General features: G+C 46.1%; 3 protein-coding genes across 5 annotated transcripts in view; 2 read left to right on the forward strand and 1 right to left on the reverse strand.

Annotated features, from left to right (window-relative positions):
• Positions 1 to 16578, reverse strand: part of XYLT1 (xylosyltransferase 1) — a 597640-nt gene that overhangs the window by 154110 nt on the left and 426952 nt on the right. The window lies entirely within an intron of this gene.
• On the forward strand, positions 1983 to 8945 carry ARL6IP1 (ADP ribosylation factor like GTPase 6 interacting protein 1). Of its 3 annotated transcripts, none has more exons than XM_051776085.1 (6): positions 1983 to 2074; positions 4084 to 4217; positions 5830 to 5949; positions 6826 to 6943; positions 7565 to 7649; positions 7891 to 8945. In XM_051776085.1, the coding sequence occupies exons 1-6, from the start codon at positions 2039 to 2041 to the stop codon at positions 8007 to 8009; spliced, it is 612 nt and encodes a 203-aa protein (XP_051632045.1). In that variant the 5' UTR covers positions 1983 to 2038; the 3' UTR covers positions 8010 to 8945. The 3 variants fall into 3 exon arrangements, with proteins under 3 accessions (XP_051632045.1, XP_051632108.1, XP_051632169.1); XM_051776148.1 differs by lacking the exon at positions 1983 to 2074 and adding an exon at positions 2187 to 2328; XM_051776209.1 differs by lacking the exon at positions 1983 to 2074 and adding an exon at positions 2195 to 2442.
• On the forward strand, positions 9563 to 14019 carry RPS15A (ribosomal protein S15a). The gene is made up of 5 exons (XM_051776616.1): positions 9563 to 9693; positions 10767 to 10904; positions 11101 to 11180; positions 12599 to 12684; positions 13884 to 14019. Exons 2-5 carry the CDS (start codon positions 10772 to 10774, stop codon positions 13975 to 13977), a joined length of 393 nt encoding a protein of 130 aa, XP_051632576.1. The 5' UTR covers positions 9563 to 9693; positions 10767 to 10771; the 3' UTR covers positions 13978 to 14019.

Here is a 16578-nt window from a genome sequence, read left to right on the forward strand (position 1 = left end):
GGGCCCCACGCTGTCCTCTCTGTGCAGTGTGATGGCCCATCTCTGGTATTTCTGGGTGTGAGGGTACCCAGCAGCACTCACCTTTCCCTCTGCCCCTCCAAGTTACGGAGCAACACTTAACATGAGGGAATGGCACCTCTGCAGGCCCTCTGGAATGCGAGAAAAGATGCCAGGGCAGACTGATTTGGGAGCTGGCATTTGAAAGGCTGGCTGGAAGATGATGAATGTGACGGGTTGAAGATGATGGAAATGCCTGCTTTTTCTATTGGTAAGTGCTTTTGGTTTTTGTGGATGAAACCGGGGGCTGGCTGATTGTATCAGACACATCTGGTTGTGCCACAGCAGCGCTGCTGCAGGACACTGCAAATACTCCTAAGAACTGCAATGCCTCATAAAATCATAGAATACTGAGGGTTGGAATCATTTAGTCCCAGCCTCCCTGCCATGGGCACCTCCCACTAGACCAGATTGCTCAAGGCCTTATCCTACCTGGCTCTGAACATTGCCATGGCTGGGGTACCCACAACCTTATTGAGTAACCTGTTCCAGAGTCTCACCACCCTCACAGTGAAAAATTTCTTTCTATATCTAACCTAAGATTCCCCTCTTTCAGTTTGTATCCATTACTCCTTATCCTATCACTACAGTTCCATCTTCCCTGTAGGCCCCCTTCAGATACTGGAAGGTTGCTTTGAGGTCATGCTTCTATGTGTCTCCGTACTCTTAAAGACTAATAATATTACTGCTAGTATCACTTAGTTATGAAATTAGTGTTTGTTTGAGTTTTGCTGTGGTAAAATTATATTTTGAGAGTGAACTCCATCATTTATAAGTGTAAAATGGTACACAAAATACTGTTATCTTTTCGCAGCATGTGAATGCATTTTAAAGTTGTTCAGTAAAGAATCTGTTCTTTATATACATTCTTGAGTGAGTGGGGAAAGCACTCTGTGAAAGATCAAACCATTCAGGACTGTCATGTGTTTGCTTTTCCAGTGTCCTCCTTAGCCCTTCTCTTTTTTCTCTCCACCAAGCTGGTGCCAGAGCAGTTTTGGTGCCCGAGATGTTTTCTTTGCTCTCATTTTAGCCTTGCATTGCACCCTGGGCAATGTGATTAAGCTCATTAATGCACGTGCCTAAAGCATTTAGAATGTTGAGTCAGAAACAGTATTTATATCCCAGTGCCTTTCTCCTGTCTGTTCCCGTGCTTGCCACAGGTTATGAAGGACATAAAACACGTTGGGCTTTGATGTTACTGACAGCGTTGGTGAGGCCACACCTCAAGTGCTGTGTCCAGTTCTGGGCCCCTCAGTTCAGGAAGGACATTGAGGTGCTGGAGCAGGTCCAGAGAAGGGCAATGAGGCTGGGGAAGGGTCTGGAGCAGGAGGAGGAGCGGCTGAGGGAGCTGGGAGTGTTCAGCCTGGAGAAGAGGAAGCTCAGGGGGACCTTATCGCTCTACAACCAGCTGACAGGAGGGTGTAACCAGGGGCAGTCGGGCTCTGCTCCCAGGCACCCAGGGACAGGGTGAGAGGACAGAGCCTCAAGCTGCACCAGGGGAGGTTTAGATTGGACTTCAGGAAGAACTTCTTCACAGAAGAAATTAGATATTGGAAGGGGCTGCACAGGGAGGTGGTGGAGTCACCGTCCCTGAAGTGTCCAAGGAAAGACTGGACGGGTTGACGTGGTGGTGGTGGTGGGTGGTGGTCGGTCAAAGGTTGGACTCTGTGATCTTAGAGGATTTTTCCAACCTAACTGATTCTGTGATTTTTTTTATTGGGTTACCACCACTTTGAACCCCCCGTTAAGGCTCCCCGCCGCCGCCCGGCCCGGCCCCGCCTCAGCCGCACTGCGACGCGGAGGGGGGCGGCCGCGCGCACGCCTCGCGCCGTTCGAATCGCTCCAGCCAACCGGCGGCCGGCGGGGCGCGGGGCTTGGCCAATCAGAGAGCCGAGGGGGCATGCGGAGGCTATAAAAGGCGGTGGCGCGGCGCGGCGCGGGAGGGCGTGGCCGGCGGGCGGCGGTGCGGGAGGTGCGCAAGATGGCGGAGGGCGACAACAACAGCGTCTACCAGCTGGTGAGGGCGGGCGGCGCGGGGACAGGCGCTGCCCCACGGGGGCTGCGGAGGGGCTGGCGGGCGCCGGGCCCGCGCTGCTCTGCCGTGCCCGCGCGGTGTGAGGCGGTTCGGTGCGTGATCGGCGCGGGGCCCGGCGGGGCCGCGGGCGGGGCGGCTGCTCCGTGTACCGGCCTGGGGAGCGGCATCGGCGGTTGTGCCGGAGCCCGCACCAGCACCCGGCGTTACCTGACCGATGGGGCTTGCCCAGAATGTCTGTGCGTGTGTCCAATTGTCTGTGTCTCTGTGACTGTCAGCAGCCTCCCGCTGCGGGACCGAGCGCCGCAGCGGTGCAGGACAGCGGCGGGAGCCCTGTGATGAGCTTAGCTAATGTGCGAAGGGGGGCTCGAATGCTTAAATACGGGCATTTGCATATTTATCTCTGTAGGGCTGCTCTAGGAAACGGTAAAATCGCTGTAACAGCGAAGGAGGGGAGGCTGGAAGCGCTCGGGCGCTGCGGTGTTGCCCACACGGGCCGGGGACAGGGAGCAGCTGCCAAGAGCGCAGGGCTGGGAGGGAGGTCGGAGCCTGCAGAATGAGTGCACGGAACTGTATTCCCAAAAATGCGTGCCTTGCTCGGGAGGGATGCCCCTTTCAGAGCAGGAGTTCTCACTTCTGGAAGCTTTGTTGTTTGATTCACGAGAAAACACTTTTGACCGGTGGGCTCGGGGGTGAGGATGATGGTGGTAAAAGCTGTCTCAAGTGTCCCCTACCTGGCCCAGTGGGATAACAACTTACAGTAGTTGTCCCCTAGGCTGATAGAGGCAGGCTGTGTTAGTAACACTGTTAGATTCCAGTCTGCTTCCCATTAAATTTTGTCTTGGTTGTAACGTTAAATGCAGATAGCCAGAAGTAATAAAGCAAAACAGTTTGTCATAAAACGCCTCCTGGAGAAACACAGGTTTTTGGTTTATCTCCATGTGACAAGGTTGTGTTTATGACAGGAAATAAGTATAATTGGAAGGTGTTCAGCAGCATGCCAGGTAGTTTTCTACACTTTATTTTGTAGTTTTCAAGTAGTTTCCGGTGGTATCACACAAGAAAACTGCTTTACCCTGATAGCTGCACTCAGCTGTTTGTGCTATTTTAGTGGTGGAATTAAGTGTAGCACAAAGTTGAGAGTCAGACCTGGTCTGCTACCTGTGCACAGCAGACGTGCAGGTCTTGGTGACTTTTCAGCTCTTACTCCTTGGGCAGCATTAGGTTCTGTTCATGGTTACCTGAGTTTTGTAATCTCTAAGATGCCTGTCTCCCTCTGAGGGGAGACTGTTAAGCTCTGTTAAATGTGGAACACCTCAGGTGAACTGCTTAGCAAGCTGATGCCAGTGCAGGAGATGTGTAGGGAGGAATGTAGGAATCATATTGGAAGTGGAGTTTAGAGGCTGCCTGATCACCAGGCAATCTGTGGGAAAACTTTCTTTGCAGTCCAAATGTGATCAATTGGGTAACTCTTCTGTACTGTGGATTCTGAGTTTGTATCCATCTTCCACATAATAAGAAATTGGTGTTGGACAGGAGCTGGAAAGCTTCAGTTTAATGTGGTAGAGTTGTCTTTGAAAATACATTTGTTTTAAATAGTTCTCACATTGCAGTTTTCCACATGTTGAAAAACTTGAGAGGTTTTAGCTAGACTTTAAAACTTGACTTTCTGCTAATCTTGGAGGAGGGAGTATGGTAAATGGGAGATTGGGGGAAAACACCTTGGCAAAATGTGGGAGGAGGTATTAATTGGTCTAATAAGATATTGCACTAGGATCTTGACTGTGGTAGGATCTTGATAATTTTAAAGTATCACTGCTACAATGTCGTATCTTAGTACAAAACTCACAAGATTATTAGTAATTTAATTACTCAGAAAGGTTTGTGACTGGGATCTTTAATTATTGCACCGGGTTTTTTTTTTTAGTTGCTTCTGTGTGGGAATTAATTTGATATTCTGGTTAATAAAGGAGTTTTCTTCTCTTCTTGTGTAGACTTCTGAAACTGCTGGCTTGGAAGAGCAGTTGCAAGGATGGGGAGAAGTGATTTTGTTGACGGACAAAGTCCTTCGCTGGGAGCGAGCCTGGTTTCCCCTGGCGCTGATGAGTGTTGTTTCCTTTGCTTTCCTGTAAGTACCATCTGGAGGGAGCCTGCAACACCAGTGCACCCCCCGTGATGGGTAGCAAACCTATTAAGAAAATTAGGAAGATATCTTCAGAAATCTAGCAGGAGGGCTTTTACTCCAGGTTCTGCTTCTTAAAGTTTGTGAACTTTGTTAGAAAAACCAGAAGTATTGAAAACAGGAAGTAACACGAGTCACGTCCTGTTCGGAGGAGGGACAGAGCTTTCTGCAGAAGCTGTTTCCCAGCAGTGGTTGCTGGAGTTTTTACTGTGCTCAGCTGAATATTCTTCAATGGTGTGTCCATGTTCTGCACTCATCCTTTGTATCCTGCTTCTTAGTCAAATCTGATCTCCTTTGGCTTTTTTCCCCCAAACCAACAGCAGTATCATTATGGAAAACTTTTCTCCGTAGGGCAAAATTTCCTATTCTGCATCTTTGCTGTGGTGTTTCGGATGAGTTCAGTTGGTTTTACATTCTCTGTCATCTCCTTTGAGAAAGGAGGAAAGGAAAGACTGCAAGTAACTTCCAGTCAACAGAGTGGGAGGATGCTGCCTGTCTGGATTAGAGGTGCTGGAGGCACTTGTAACATGGTAATAGTCAAGATGACCTGACCTGCCTTGTGCAGGCAGGTGTTACACCAGCTGGGCACTTTGCTAGTTGTATCTTTTCTTGCAATAAGGAGAGAGGGGTTACAAAATTGAATATTGACCCAGGTGAGGCAGGGATAATCACTCTTCTGGCTAATATAAATTTTGTGGTCTTCAGGGGAGTGAGGAGGATGGAAATCAAATGAAACTGAAAAGTAGATTTTGAAAGAAATAATTGCATGAACTTTAGGATACTCTGCTGTAATTTTTTGATTATAAAAGGAAAGATCTTGAGTTGAATAATACTTTGAGGAAATGCAGAACTACTTCAGATTCTGAATTGGTACTTCATCAAAAATGAACTGGAACATTCAGCTCAGCACTGTGCAGATGTACAGAATGCTTGACCCTGCCATGGACTGGGTCATTTCCAGTGTTCAGGAAGTTCTATGAAGTGCAGTTAAGTAGCACAGGGCACAGCTGGGTATTAGCAGACACTTAGGAGATGAGCCGGTTTTTGTCCAGTCTCCTTTCTGCCATGTTTGAGTGATGGCACATTGAATACGGACAGTGCAGCACTGTCCAAGTGGAGATTTATGGCTCCTTGTCTGGAACAGGTTTGTCTGGCTCTCAGAGGTGAGGCAGAGCAAATGACAACCTGCAGTAGATCTGAATTTTCTGACTTATGAACCAACAAAATTAGAGCTTTCACTCTACCTGGTTATTTCATGTGTTTACTCATCCTCATCCCTCTGTCAGTGTTAAGTTCACTTATGCTTGTGGCATTTTCTTATCCAGTACATTAAGAAAAAAATATTTTTCACCTGTTATTTCTCTGTTTTAGTGTTGAAGTACTTGGACCTCTCTTTATTAGTAATATGAGCAAATTTGTTGGTTTTTTTTTTTTTTTTGAGATTGGGCAAGTGGGTAAGTCTACTATTTGAAGTTCTGAACCAGTCTGGAGAGGTTACCAAGTATGTCTAGTATTTAGCAGTTTGAGGATGCAGAAATAATTTATCTTCTCTCTGCAGGATGATCTACTACTTGGACCCATCAGTTCTTTCAGGTGTCTCCTGTTTCGTTATGTTCCTCTGTTTGGCTGATTACCTTGTTCCTGCTCTTGCACCTCGAATCTTTGGCTCTAATAAATGGTGAGGAAAGCTTGAATTAAAACAGCTTCTTGAGTGTTAATACATTATGAACTTTATCAAAATGGATATCTGATTTGCAGACACCAAATGATAACTTTGTGGACTCGTTGTAGTGAGAAATCAGCAATCTCTGTTATATATGAAGTGAGGGCAGTAGTAAGATGTTCTTCATTCTTTTTCTGGAAGATAATTACTACAGCAGACCTTTATTGTTCCTTTACTTCTGGAAAAATAAGATTTTTTTTTCAAAGGAATAGGCACATTCTTTGCTCTCCATTAAGGATGCTAGTTAGTTCTGCTAAACTAGTTTTTAGTAATTAATGGATAATCAATACTGAGAATGATAATTATGTAGAAGAGTATTGATTGTATAGTGACACTATTAAATATGATGAAGGAAGAAAATAGTGCAATGAGTATGGATGTGATTGAACAGTCAGCTGGAGAAGGACCCAATTTGAACTAAATTTTGAGTTAAAGTAAATTTTAGTGTATATGCTTTAAGATGACTGGTGGATAAAAGTTATTGTGTAGTACTAACATAAAAGCCAAAGTAACAGACAGTGTGTATTACTTGTGTGTATAACACTGGTATCAGGTTAAGATCAGTGGTCTTCTGATTTGAACGTGGTTGCTCTTTAGGAGTTTAGGAGAGTCAGCATAGAGGAAAATGATATGTACAATTGCATTACAGTGCTAAGTAAATAAGAGGTATAAAACTAAGCAAAGCAAATACCAGGATAAGCACTGGATGTATTTTTACTGCTGGAAAAAGGCCACGGGGGATTTTTATAAATTTCAGATTAAATCTTGAATTCTTATTTCTGACCTTTTTTTTTGGGTTTTTTTGTTTGTTTGTTTTTTCTTTAATAAAAGGACTACGGAACAGCAGCAAAGATTTCATGAGATTTGCAGCAATTTGGTAAAATCTCGTCGCCGGATTGTTGGCTGGTGGAAACGCCTCTTCGCTCTGAAGGAAGAAAAGCCTAAAATGGTACTGACTCCTAGGAGTTAATCTCTGTTGTCTTTAAGATTTTGTTTGGTTTAGCTTTGTCTAAAGTATTTTATCAAGGCATGTGCCTGAACAAGCTGCTATTTTGAACCAAGAACTGATAGTTCTGGCTGTGACATAACACTGGTCACACATTTGGGCAAGATACAGGACTTCAAAACTTGCAATTCTGTGCATTTGGGAGCATATCATTGATAATAAGATAAAGCCAGACTGGATTTCTCTGGATAAGTAAATTTTTGGAAACAAGCTGTTTGCTGTGTACACAAACTAGTGTGTCAGCTGGTACATGAACTACTGAGCTACTGTCCCAAAAACAGCCTTGGGTGTGGTGTGAGGCTGAGATGGTGTCAGTGGGGATGGCAGGGATATCTGGGCAGAAAAGAACTGCAGTCCTGTAAAGCTGATGGTCTGAAAATAGATGAGAACATACAACTGCAGATGCTGTAATCTCAATTTTAACACACCTGTGCATAGGTATTGCATGTGGAAGAGCCAGAAAACTTCCAGTTAGTTTTAAATGTTGACGTGTTGCCAAATACTGAAGGGAAGAGGAGAATCCCCAGCAGGGTCTGTGGTAACTCTTCCCTTTTCACTTTTTAGTACTTCATGACCATGCTCTTTACTCTTGCCGTGGTTGCCTGGATTGGACAGCAAGTTCACAATCTTTTCCTGACTTATCTTATTGGTAAGTGTGAACGTGCAAAACACCAGGGACTTTTTTGTTAGCTCTCTGAGAAGGGGTGAGACTGGTAGAAGAAATTTTTCATGATGTTAGTGTGGTGGGGTATCTTTGTTGTGGAGTTCTGTTTTTCTCTTTTTAAGCAGTTAATAGAGCTTAAGGGAAGCAAGGAATTGCAAAGTGACAGAAGTTTGTTAAGAGAGTGTTAAGGGAGTATTAATTCTTTTTTTTTTCTTCCCCTCTATAGTAAGTTTCTTTTTGCTGTTTCCTGGACTAAACCAGCATGGGATCATCACAAAGTATATTGGAATGGCGAAAAGGGAGATAAACAAACTTCTCAAGCACAAGGAAAAGAAAAATGAATGAAGACAACTGCTGTTCACTCTAGTTAAAGGTTTCCTTGGGATCAGTTTTGAGAATTAACGTGTAATTAAGACAATAGAAGTTACATTGCTCACTGGCTTTTTTTTTGTTTTTAATTGGCTCCCTGATGAAGTGAAAATGTCACTGCAGCAACTGCTGTGGGTTTATCTCTCTTGCTGTGCTGAGTAGGGTTCTGCAGCCTGCAGCTGATCCTGTCTGAGAGATCCTCTCCTTTGGTGTGTGGAGCTTTTTAAGTGTCTTCATCAAACTAAGAGCCCTGTCAATAAACACCCCAACAGCAGAGCTGTAATGCCTGGTAGTAGTTCTGTAGCTGTGTTAGTTCACTGATCATTAGTTGTGGCTGCAGCAGGTATGAAAGGCAGTTCTGAAGGCCTTGGAGGCTTGTTACTACTGATTCTTGTGGCAGGAGAACAATTAGCTGAATGAGAAGGGCCATAGCTGAGGGTGCACACCCAAAATGGGGGCAGAAGGTGTTTCCATTGTCTCACTGAATCTGTTTGTATACCAGATTATCTGTTGAGTAGGGGTCTGGAATACAAAAATCTGTAGTGCAGTTATTTAGCTGTAGTGTAAACTCATTGCACTGAGACTGTAGAAAATGAGTGAAGGTGTGTGTTACCTGAACAGCTGATTGTTCTGGAAACTGCTGTTGTCATGGAGCCATGTAGCACGTTTGGTTTTATGAATGTTGTTGTCTGTATACAAAAATCACTCTGAATATGCTGGGTTTGTCTCTGTAAATAAGCCTGAATTGTTTGTGCTTTTCTATGACCTCTCCCTCCTTTTTTAAAACTGAACTTTTTTTCTTTAAAAAGCTAAAACCTGTGTTACTGTGTGAAAAGTTTACTGTTTGAAAATGAACTCTCTTCAGTGTCTATTGTAACTGTTGAATAGGTAAATACAGACTAAAGAGAAACTTGTTTAAGACTTGCTCTTTGTGAATGGACAGAAAACGGTGTAAATGCATTTTTCAATCAAGAAGAGAAGCTGGGAATGGTTTAGGAAGTGTTCTGCTGGCACAGCCTGTGGCGGGGAGAGATCTGGATGTGAAGGGGAATTGTTTAGGAAGTGCTCTGGTTAATTGGTCCGGCTTGTCACTGTGAGAGATCCTGGACGTGGGGGGAATGGTTTAGGAAGTGATGTGCTTAACTGGCACAGCCCGTTGCTGGAAAAGATGTTAAAAACCAAACGGTGACACTGCCCCTTTTCCCGGGGCTGTTCCCACGAGCTCTGGTGCCTCCCCTCCGCCCCTGCACTGACACGGCTGAGGTGCTGCACATCTGCCACGGCACCGAGCGCCGGCTTCCCCTTGGGCGTTCAAACACAGCCCATCCTCCTGGTGTGGCTTTGCTCTCCGCAGCCCCTCGGTTTGCCCGTGCGAGCCCTCCCGGTGTCCCTGGGGAGGACACTTGGGGCACACGGAGGGCTTTCCTCGGGCGCTGCCCGTACGCTCGCAGTGTTTTGTCCCTCGCGCCCCGGCGTACCCGACCGCTCGAAGCGTCCCCGTTGCCATGGGAACGTCGCTCCGGAAGCGCGGCGCGCGCCTCCAGCCAATGGGGGTGAGCGAGGCCCGGCGCGCCGAGTCTCGCGATATCTCGTGGCGGCCGGCGGCGCTCCCATGGTCCCGCGCGGCCGCGGCCCTTCCTTTTCCGCCATCGCGCCGCCGGTGAGTGGGACTGGGCCGGGCCCCGCCGCATCCGCCCGCCCGCGCCGCCATCCGCGCCCCGCGCCCGCCCCGCCCGCGCCGCCGCGCACACCGCCCCCCGCCCGACCCGCACAGCCCGCTTGGGGCCGCCCGCGCCGTCCCCGGCGCCGCGCGGAGCCCGCCGAGTGCCGGGCGGGCGGCGGCGCGTCCCGCCCGTGGCCGCACAGCGATGGGCGGCGGGAACCGCGGCGGCAGCGGCCTGGCTGGAGCTGCGGGGAGCGGGGCTGCGCTGGGCAGGGTGCGGGCGAGCCGCGCCGCGGGGCCGGGGCACTTGGGGCGTGCGGAGGAGGAGGGAGCGGAGCTGGGGGCGGGCAGGGCTCCGCACTGGGGGCAGCCCCGGCGCGGGGGATCGCGGGCAGGAATCGGCCAGGGCTGGTCCTCTCATTTCCTCTAGAAAGTGGTGAAAGCCTTCGTGTGCCGCAGGACCTGCTTCGGTGACCCTGATCGGCAGCACCGTCGCGGCGGGTTCTGGCGGCGCCTGGGCTCTGTCAGGGACCGGGTGGCCGTGCCGAGTCATCCCCGCCCTCCCAGGGTGCTCCCGGGCTCTTGGCATTATCACTGGAGCTGATGCCGGGTTTCCTTCCCGCAGCTCTGTGTTGTCTGTGGATCCTGCAGGGGTTTTGCAGCTCAGTGACCCGAACACCATCTGTTGATTTAACACCACGTAGGACCCAGTTATTGTACAGGGCTGATACTGCATAACTGAGTTTTAAAGCCAAACTGATGTGCCTGGGGAAGGTGTCACTGCTGACATGGTGGGTTTGAAACCTTCCTGTGTGTGCTTTAATACAAAGTTTAAGTGAGTGTCAGATATCCTGACTTGTCATGGAACTCTTGTCATGGATCACTCTTCTTGATCACCCCTGAGTACGACACTTGGTTCGCTTGTTTACCCTGAGAGTGCTTTTTAGGGTTTAATGTGACTTTCTGCCAGTCTTGGACCTTTTAGGCCTAAAATTAGCATTAAGAAGCAGCGCTGCTCAGGGTTTCTGTGCTGAAGAGCTGTGCACATAACTCATAACCCCTCCCTGCAGGCACCATGGTGCGCATGAACGTCCTGGCAGATGCTCTCAAGAGCATCAACAACGCAGAGAAACGTGGGAAGCGCCAGGTCCTCATCCGGCCGTGCTCCAAGGTGATCGTCCGCTTCCTCACCGTGATGATGAAGCACGGTGAGTCCTGGCCCTGCTCACCCCTGGGGGCTGGGGGTGCTCTTGAGTAACACTAAATCAAGGGGCTTGAACTAGAGTTATGTGAGATAGTAAATGAGCTGTGTTATTGTAGTTAACTGTTATACATTTATTTAAGTATATATAGAGAGAGTAGCTAAGTGTTACATATTTGATTGTCTGCTCGTCTCTCCTGCAGGTTACATCGGTGAATTTGAGATAATTGATGACCACAGAGCTGGGAAGATTGTTGTCAACCTCACAGGCAGACTCAACAAGGTAGGGTTTGTCTTCCTGATTTTGGTTTTCTAGGGATGTATTTAAATGACACTTTTGTTATTATATTGACTTTATCTGCTCCATTTCTGAAAGAATTGCGTGTAAAGAAGGTGGTATTTGTTGAATCCATGTAAATGAGAGCAGTATGGATATTACCAGTTAACAGGCTGGTTAATTTGTTGAGACTCATAATAGTATGGGTCATTAATTGCATTTTTTTTGAATTCTGAATGTGCAAGACACATTTTCAGGGAAGTCCGCTTGCAAGTGCTGTGTATTTTCTCTTTCTTCAGAGGCTTTGTGGCTGTCTAGTGGTTCCTCAGTTTCTTTGATGTTTAAACAATCTGGAAGACTTGTCTTAAGCGATAGGAGCCAAGTTGTTTTCCAGTTGATGTTTGATACCTGTAGATGTGGAGAAGACAAACCTTTCTCCTGCTGCCAGGGGGCTTTTCTTGAGTTGATGGAAAGTGGAATGTTATGTTATTTGGTGCTTGTTAAGTTCCTGGGGCATTTGAGTCAGTCATGTGTGTTTTGAAAGTTTTTTAACTGCTTTTGTCTCAAAATACTGAGCTGTCTAGTTCTGTGTTGACTTGCTGTGTGTCCTTGTTTCCAGTTATGCTCTTCAAGTGAGAGGTGGCTCTTCAGTAAAGAACTAAAAAAATTGTTTGTTCAAAACATGTTGGGGATATCTCCATGATGAATACATATTGCAGCTGAAAATTGCTTGAGTGTACAAGGCAGAGAATTCTGACATTCCCAAATGACCAGTGTTATGTGTCTGTAATGATGTTTAAATGTAGTGTTCCTCTAATTCTGCTGGGGTGCAGCTGGATATAAAGTATCTCTCAATCATTGCAGTAAGGGAACAGTTGTTTGGTTTAGAAAAGTGTGCACAGTGCAGGAAGGTGTGCTTCTGGTTTGGTCTTGGATAGTTATTGATGTACTTGGAGCCAGTGAGGTAACTGGAGGTGGTAGTGGTGGTCATGGTCAGTAATATGATTAACTTGAAAACTTCAGTAACTTCTGTGGATGTTAATTTTTTCCTGGTTAAAATCTACATGTATTTTTTGCTAAGGGTGTACAATGGTTAGAGGTAATCTATAGTTAGAGTAATCACAGGATTTTTGCTGATATTATAGTGTGCTTTTCTGTCTCCCAGGTCTGGGCACTACTTGGTTAGTGTAGCTCCAGCAGCAGTGCAGGTTTGTCTGTTGAGGAGGAGGGTATGAGGCTGAGGAAATAACTGCTGGATAGTTACTGTGGGAGGGTCTCAGGTGGGAGGAATTGCTGCTCATACTGCGGGTAAAGGAGTGTGTGAACTGCACTTGTTAAACTCCTTCAGCCACTGAATTGGGATGACAAATGTGCAAATCCAGTCTATAAAGTTCTTCAGTTTGTAATGGAATTCTCTTTTACAGTGTGGTGTAATCAGTCCCAGATTTGATGTTCAGCTGAAGGATTTGGAAAAGTGGCAGAACAACCTGCTGCCTTCACGTCAGTTTGGGTAAGCATGAGGAAGAATTAAATGCTTGTGTGTAAAAATGTGGGGGTTTGTTACATGTGCAAGCTGCCTGAGTTAGCCTCACCTGACACCTTTCCTCTGATCAGTGTGGAGGTAAATACCAGTCTAAAAATCCATCTTCCATATAAATGCTCTTTTTAACTAGTTTTAAAGGGGCACTGCTTAGCAAGGACCTCTTTCTGTTTGACTTTGGTAAATCCTCATTTCAACATTTCTGCAGTTTACCAGAAAACAGGACTTTTCTCATACTTCTTTCAGTTTTATTAATGGCCATTTGTAAATGGGGAGGAGTCATGTAAGTTCCCAGGTCAATGGAAGTAGGTTATATTACTGAAATTTAAATGTCCTGATTTTGTGTGAACTGATCAGATATTAAGTGATGAGAGACTTGGAGCCTCCATTTAACAAACTTGCACAACACAGAAAATCTTACTATTATGCAGTATTTCCCAAAATAAACTGAGGCAAGAGCAGTAAATGCCAGTACACCAGGATGGCAGAGCTAGAAGAGTCTCCAGGGCCTCAGCCAGTCTGGAAGGATTAACAGTTCCATGTAATTTCTGTTCTTAAAGCTCCAGCAGTAACTCCTTCAGCTGTCCCTGAATACCTCCATGTGTGTTGTCATTGGGATTTTTAAGAGTATTTGTAGAGTGGTGAGACAAGATGTTCTCAGACATGCAGCTGTGTGGGTGAGGGGTGCTGGCAGTCCAGGTGCTGGCACTGGCAGTGACAGTGGCTGCTGCAGTTGTCAGTCAGATGCAGAGCCTCACCTGCCTCAGGCAGTGTTGGGCACCGAGGCAGAGCCCCAAGCTGAGGAGCTGCCTGGCACCAAGGCAGCTCTGCCTGTGCTGGATAACAGCACCCCTGGAAGATGGAAAAGTGGACTTTATCTAGAAACCTTTGAGGTGCTGCTGCTGCAGCAGCTGAATGGGCAGTGCCCAGTGGGAATGCAGAAGGAGACAGGCAAATATTTGGGGAACGGAAGGCTGTGGATGTCCTGTGTGTGCTGCAGGGCTGTGAGAGGAGCTGCCTTCACTCTCTGGTAACCTGATTTCGCTGTATTAGGCCCATTCTTACAGGCACAGGTCTTGCTGTTGTAACAGAGAGATGCAGTTGGTGCTGTCAGCTCTGCACCAGCCTGGAACACAGTGATAGACTGAACATTTGTTCTCTCTTGGCAGGTACATTGTACTGACAACCTCAGCTGGCATCATGGACCATGAGGAGGCGAGGCGAAAACACACAGGAGGCAAAATCCTGGGGTTCTTTTTCTAAAACTTGTAAAAAAAGAGGATACTAATAAATTGTTCAAGTGGACTCTGCTGTTTCCAATCGGTTTTTTAATGTTTTTGAACACTGCCTGTGACAGTGCTTTTAACAGACAGCTCTTCCAAAGTGCTCAAGTTCCAGCTTCACTTCAAATGGTGTTTGGGTTCCACACCATCCCCGGCCACAATTTTATTTCTGTTAATTATATAACATACTTTAAATACTTCCCACTGGACTGATAGTTTGGGATGACTGCACAGGAGAGCCTCAGCAGCGGAGCTGTGATGCTGAACTAATGCTGTCCTGCATGGGGTCACCTCACAGGTGTTCAGTATATGTGTGACTCTGAGGTTTCACTTCTTGAAATAATAGAAGATGCCTTGCCAGAAAGTATTTTCTGTTTATTGTTAAAAAACTTACAGTGTGTGGAATTGTGGAATAATTAAAATGGTTGAGGTTTGATTTTGGATCACAAACTTGTTCCACATCATATGCTGTAAGGAGTAACTGAGGTAGAGAGGTGAATAATTTTTTTTCCTTCATATTTTTACTTTGAAAGTCTTTCGAAACACACAGAATTTTGGGTAGGGTTGTTGCTGTGCAACTGCTTTACATGTTGCCACAAAAATATAACTGTGGGATTTCTTAAGATTTTTAGAGCAAGGAAATACGGCTGAACCTATGGATAGTGAATATTGAGTATTGAATGAGTTGGTGTTTGTTTCAGGCATCTGATGCATGACAGCACATTGTACTTGATACAGAGAAATCAAATTATTTCAAGGCAGTACAGGGAGCAGGTGACAACTTCAGTTGTCAGAGGATAGGCAGCAAGCTGGGCTGATTGCATTGTCCTCTGACAGCTGCTGGAAATCCCTTGCCTTGTTTTGCTTTGTTTGGAGTCTTTATCAGGAAGGAGCCTATTGAACTGTAGCAAGCCTGTTCCAGCACACTAAAACAGCTGTTCAGTTTGTGGTTCTGATACAAACCCCTTTGGAAAAAGTTTTCCAGCTTGGTGATACATCCCAATGATTGGTATGTTGCTTGAGCTGGAAGTGTGCCTTGAAGGTGATACTTCATCACAAAACTTTGGGATGGAAGGGACTGTCTTCAGGCACAAATTCTGAACTCTATAAACCCGTAGCAGTTTAGTCTGTCACTTTTTATGGAGAAAAGGTGAAGGTGCTCAGCAAACAGGTCTTAACTGTGGACGGACAGCACAGTCTCACCTGATGTGGCTTTTCTCAGGAACATGAAATACCAACAGGGCTCTGGAAGTGCTTGTGGGAAGTGGTGTGTGCACCAGCATACTGACTTGAGCTTGGCTGAGAAGAGCAGGAGAATAATAAAAGAGGCTGGTTTACCTGCTTTGTCTCAGTCATGTGATGGTTAATGTCACAAAGTATAGATTGGAGATGGCATCAAAACATTCAATGGAATCAGTGTGATTCTGTTTGACTGGAAACAAATCTGCTTAGCTGAGAATAAAGATCTGTACACTGAATTAGAGTAGTTACAAAGTGAAAAGAATCTGTTCTTACCCCTTTTTTGTTGTTGAATCAAGATATTTTGTTACAGGTGTTTTTTTTCATATCCATAATGGAGATCATCCTGCAGTACCAGGCACTGACACACCTGAGATTTTGTACTTCTTGCTCAGAGTAACCCTGAAGATTGTGTCAAGATTCCACTATTCCTTTTTATAAAATCTTGACTTCTATCAACTCTAGAATAGAACACGTTCCTGATACCTGATGCAAGAAGGTCAGACACTTTAAGGCTTCCTTTAGATGAATTTAACAAGTTCCCTGCTAGTTGGACATTTGTGTTTTAAACCAGTTTTATACAGGACATACACATAAGTTTTTCTGTCCTTTACTACCACAGAGACTCCCGAGGTAACAGAATTTCTGATGTTCTCAGCTGACAGAGAAGCTGGGAATGGACTGTAAATGTATTTCACAAGCCAGGCCAACAAAACTGATAGAATTACTAAATGGAAATTAGAGCTCTGATGTAGCAAGGATGACTTGGAGGGAAAGATGCAGCAGCAGATACTCCTTTTCCACCATGTATTTACAAGCATGACTGCACATGGACTCACCACATGTGGAAGCTGATGCAGCTGATCCAAGCTCACGAGATGATCTCTGAGCTTGCACCTCACTGGTGAGAGCTTTACTTCTCAGCTGCTGGCTGAGATTCAAGGACTTAGGAAGGTGGGCTCGGGAGCTGACACATGGGATTATGACACGCCTTGCAACACGACAGCTTTAAATGGGTTTGCAGAAATTCTTGCTCTTGGACATGGTAAAATCTGAAAATGGTATTTTTTTTAAACCTCAGGGGTGTTTTGTGAGCTGAGGGCATATGTATGCCTTGGGCAAGGAGTTTGTGGGTAAAAGCATTTTGGTAAGAAAAGGGTTAATGGGGGGAAAGGGAAAGTGGCACAAAGCTGAAAGTGCAGCATGGGTTGCAACAGGCAATCAAGGCCAAGTGTTAGTTTAGAGAAGGTGTTTGGTACCTGTGGGGCAGAGGGAACATCAGTGATGAGGAGTCCCCTGTGGGACAGAGACAGCTGACCTTCATGTGGGGACAACTGGGAAG

This window comes from Manacus candei, unplaced genomic scaffold (assembly GCF_025592945.1).
Source record: "Manacus candei isolate 608988 ecotype Guabito, Panama unplaced genomic scaffold, ASM2559294v1 h1tg000002l, whole genome shotgun sequence".
Taxonomy (NCBI): Eukaryota; Metazoa; Chordata; class Aves; order Passeriformes; family Pipridae; genus Manacus; species Manacus candei.

Coding starts and splice junctions, on each gene's coding strand:
- RPS15A (XM_051776616.1), top strand. CDS start 10,772: ATGGTGCGCATGAACGTCCTGGCAGATGCTCTCAAGAGCATCAACAAC. Junction 11,181..12,598: donor TCACAGGCAGACTCAACAAG/GTAGGGTTTGTC, acceptor TCTCTTTTACAG/TGTGGTGTAATCAGTCCCAG. Junction 12,685..13,883: donor CTGCCTTCACGTCAGTTTGG/GTAAGCATGAGG, acceptor CTCTCTTGGCAG/GTACATTGTACTGACAACCT.
- ARL6IP1 (XM_051776209.1), top strand. CDS start 2,323: ATGTCTGTGCGTGTGTCCAATTGTCTGTGTCTCTGTGACTGTCAGCAG. Junction 2,443..4,083: donor CTGTGATGAGCTTAGCTAAT/GTGCGAAGGGGG, acceptor CTTCTTGTGTAG/ACTTCTGAAACTGCTGGCTT. Junction 6,944..7,564: donor AGGAAGAAAAGCCTAAAATG/GTACTGACTCCT, acceptor TTCACTTTTTAG/TACTTCATGACCATGCTCTT.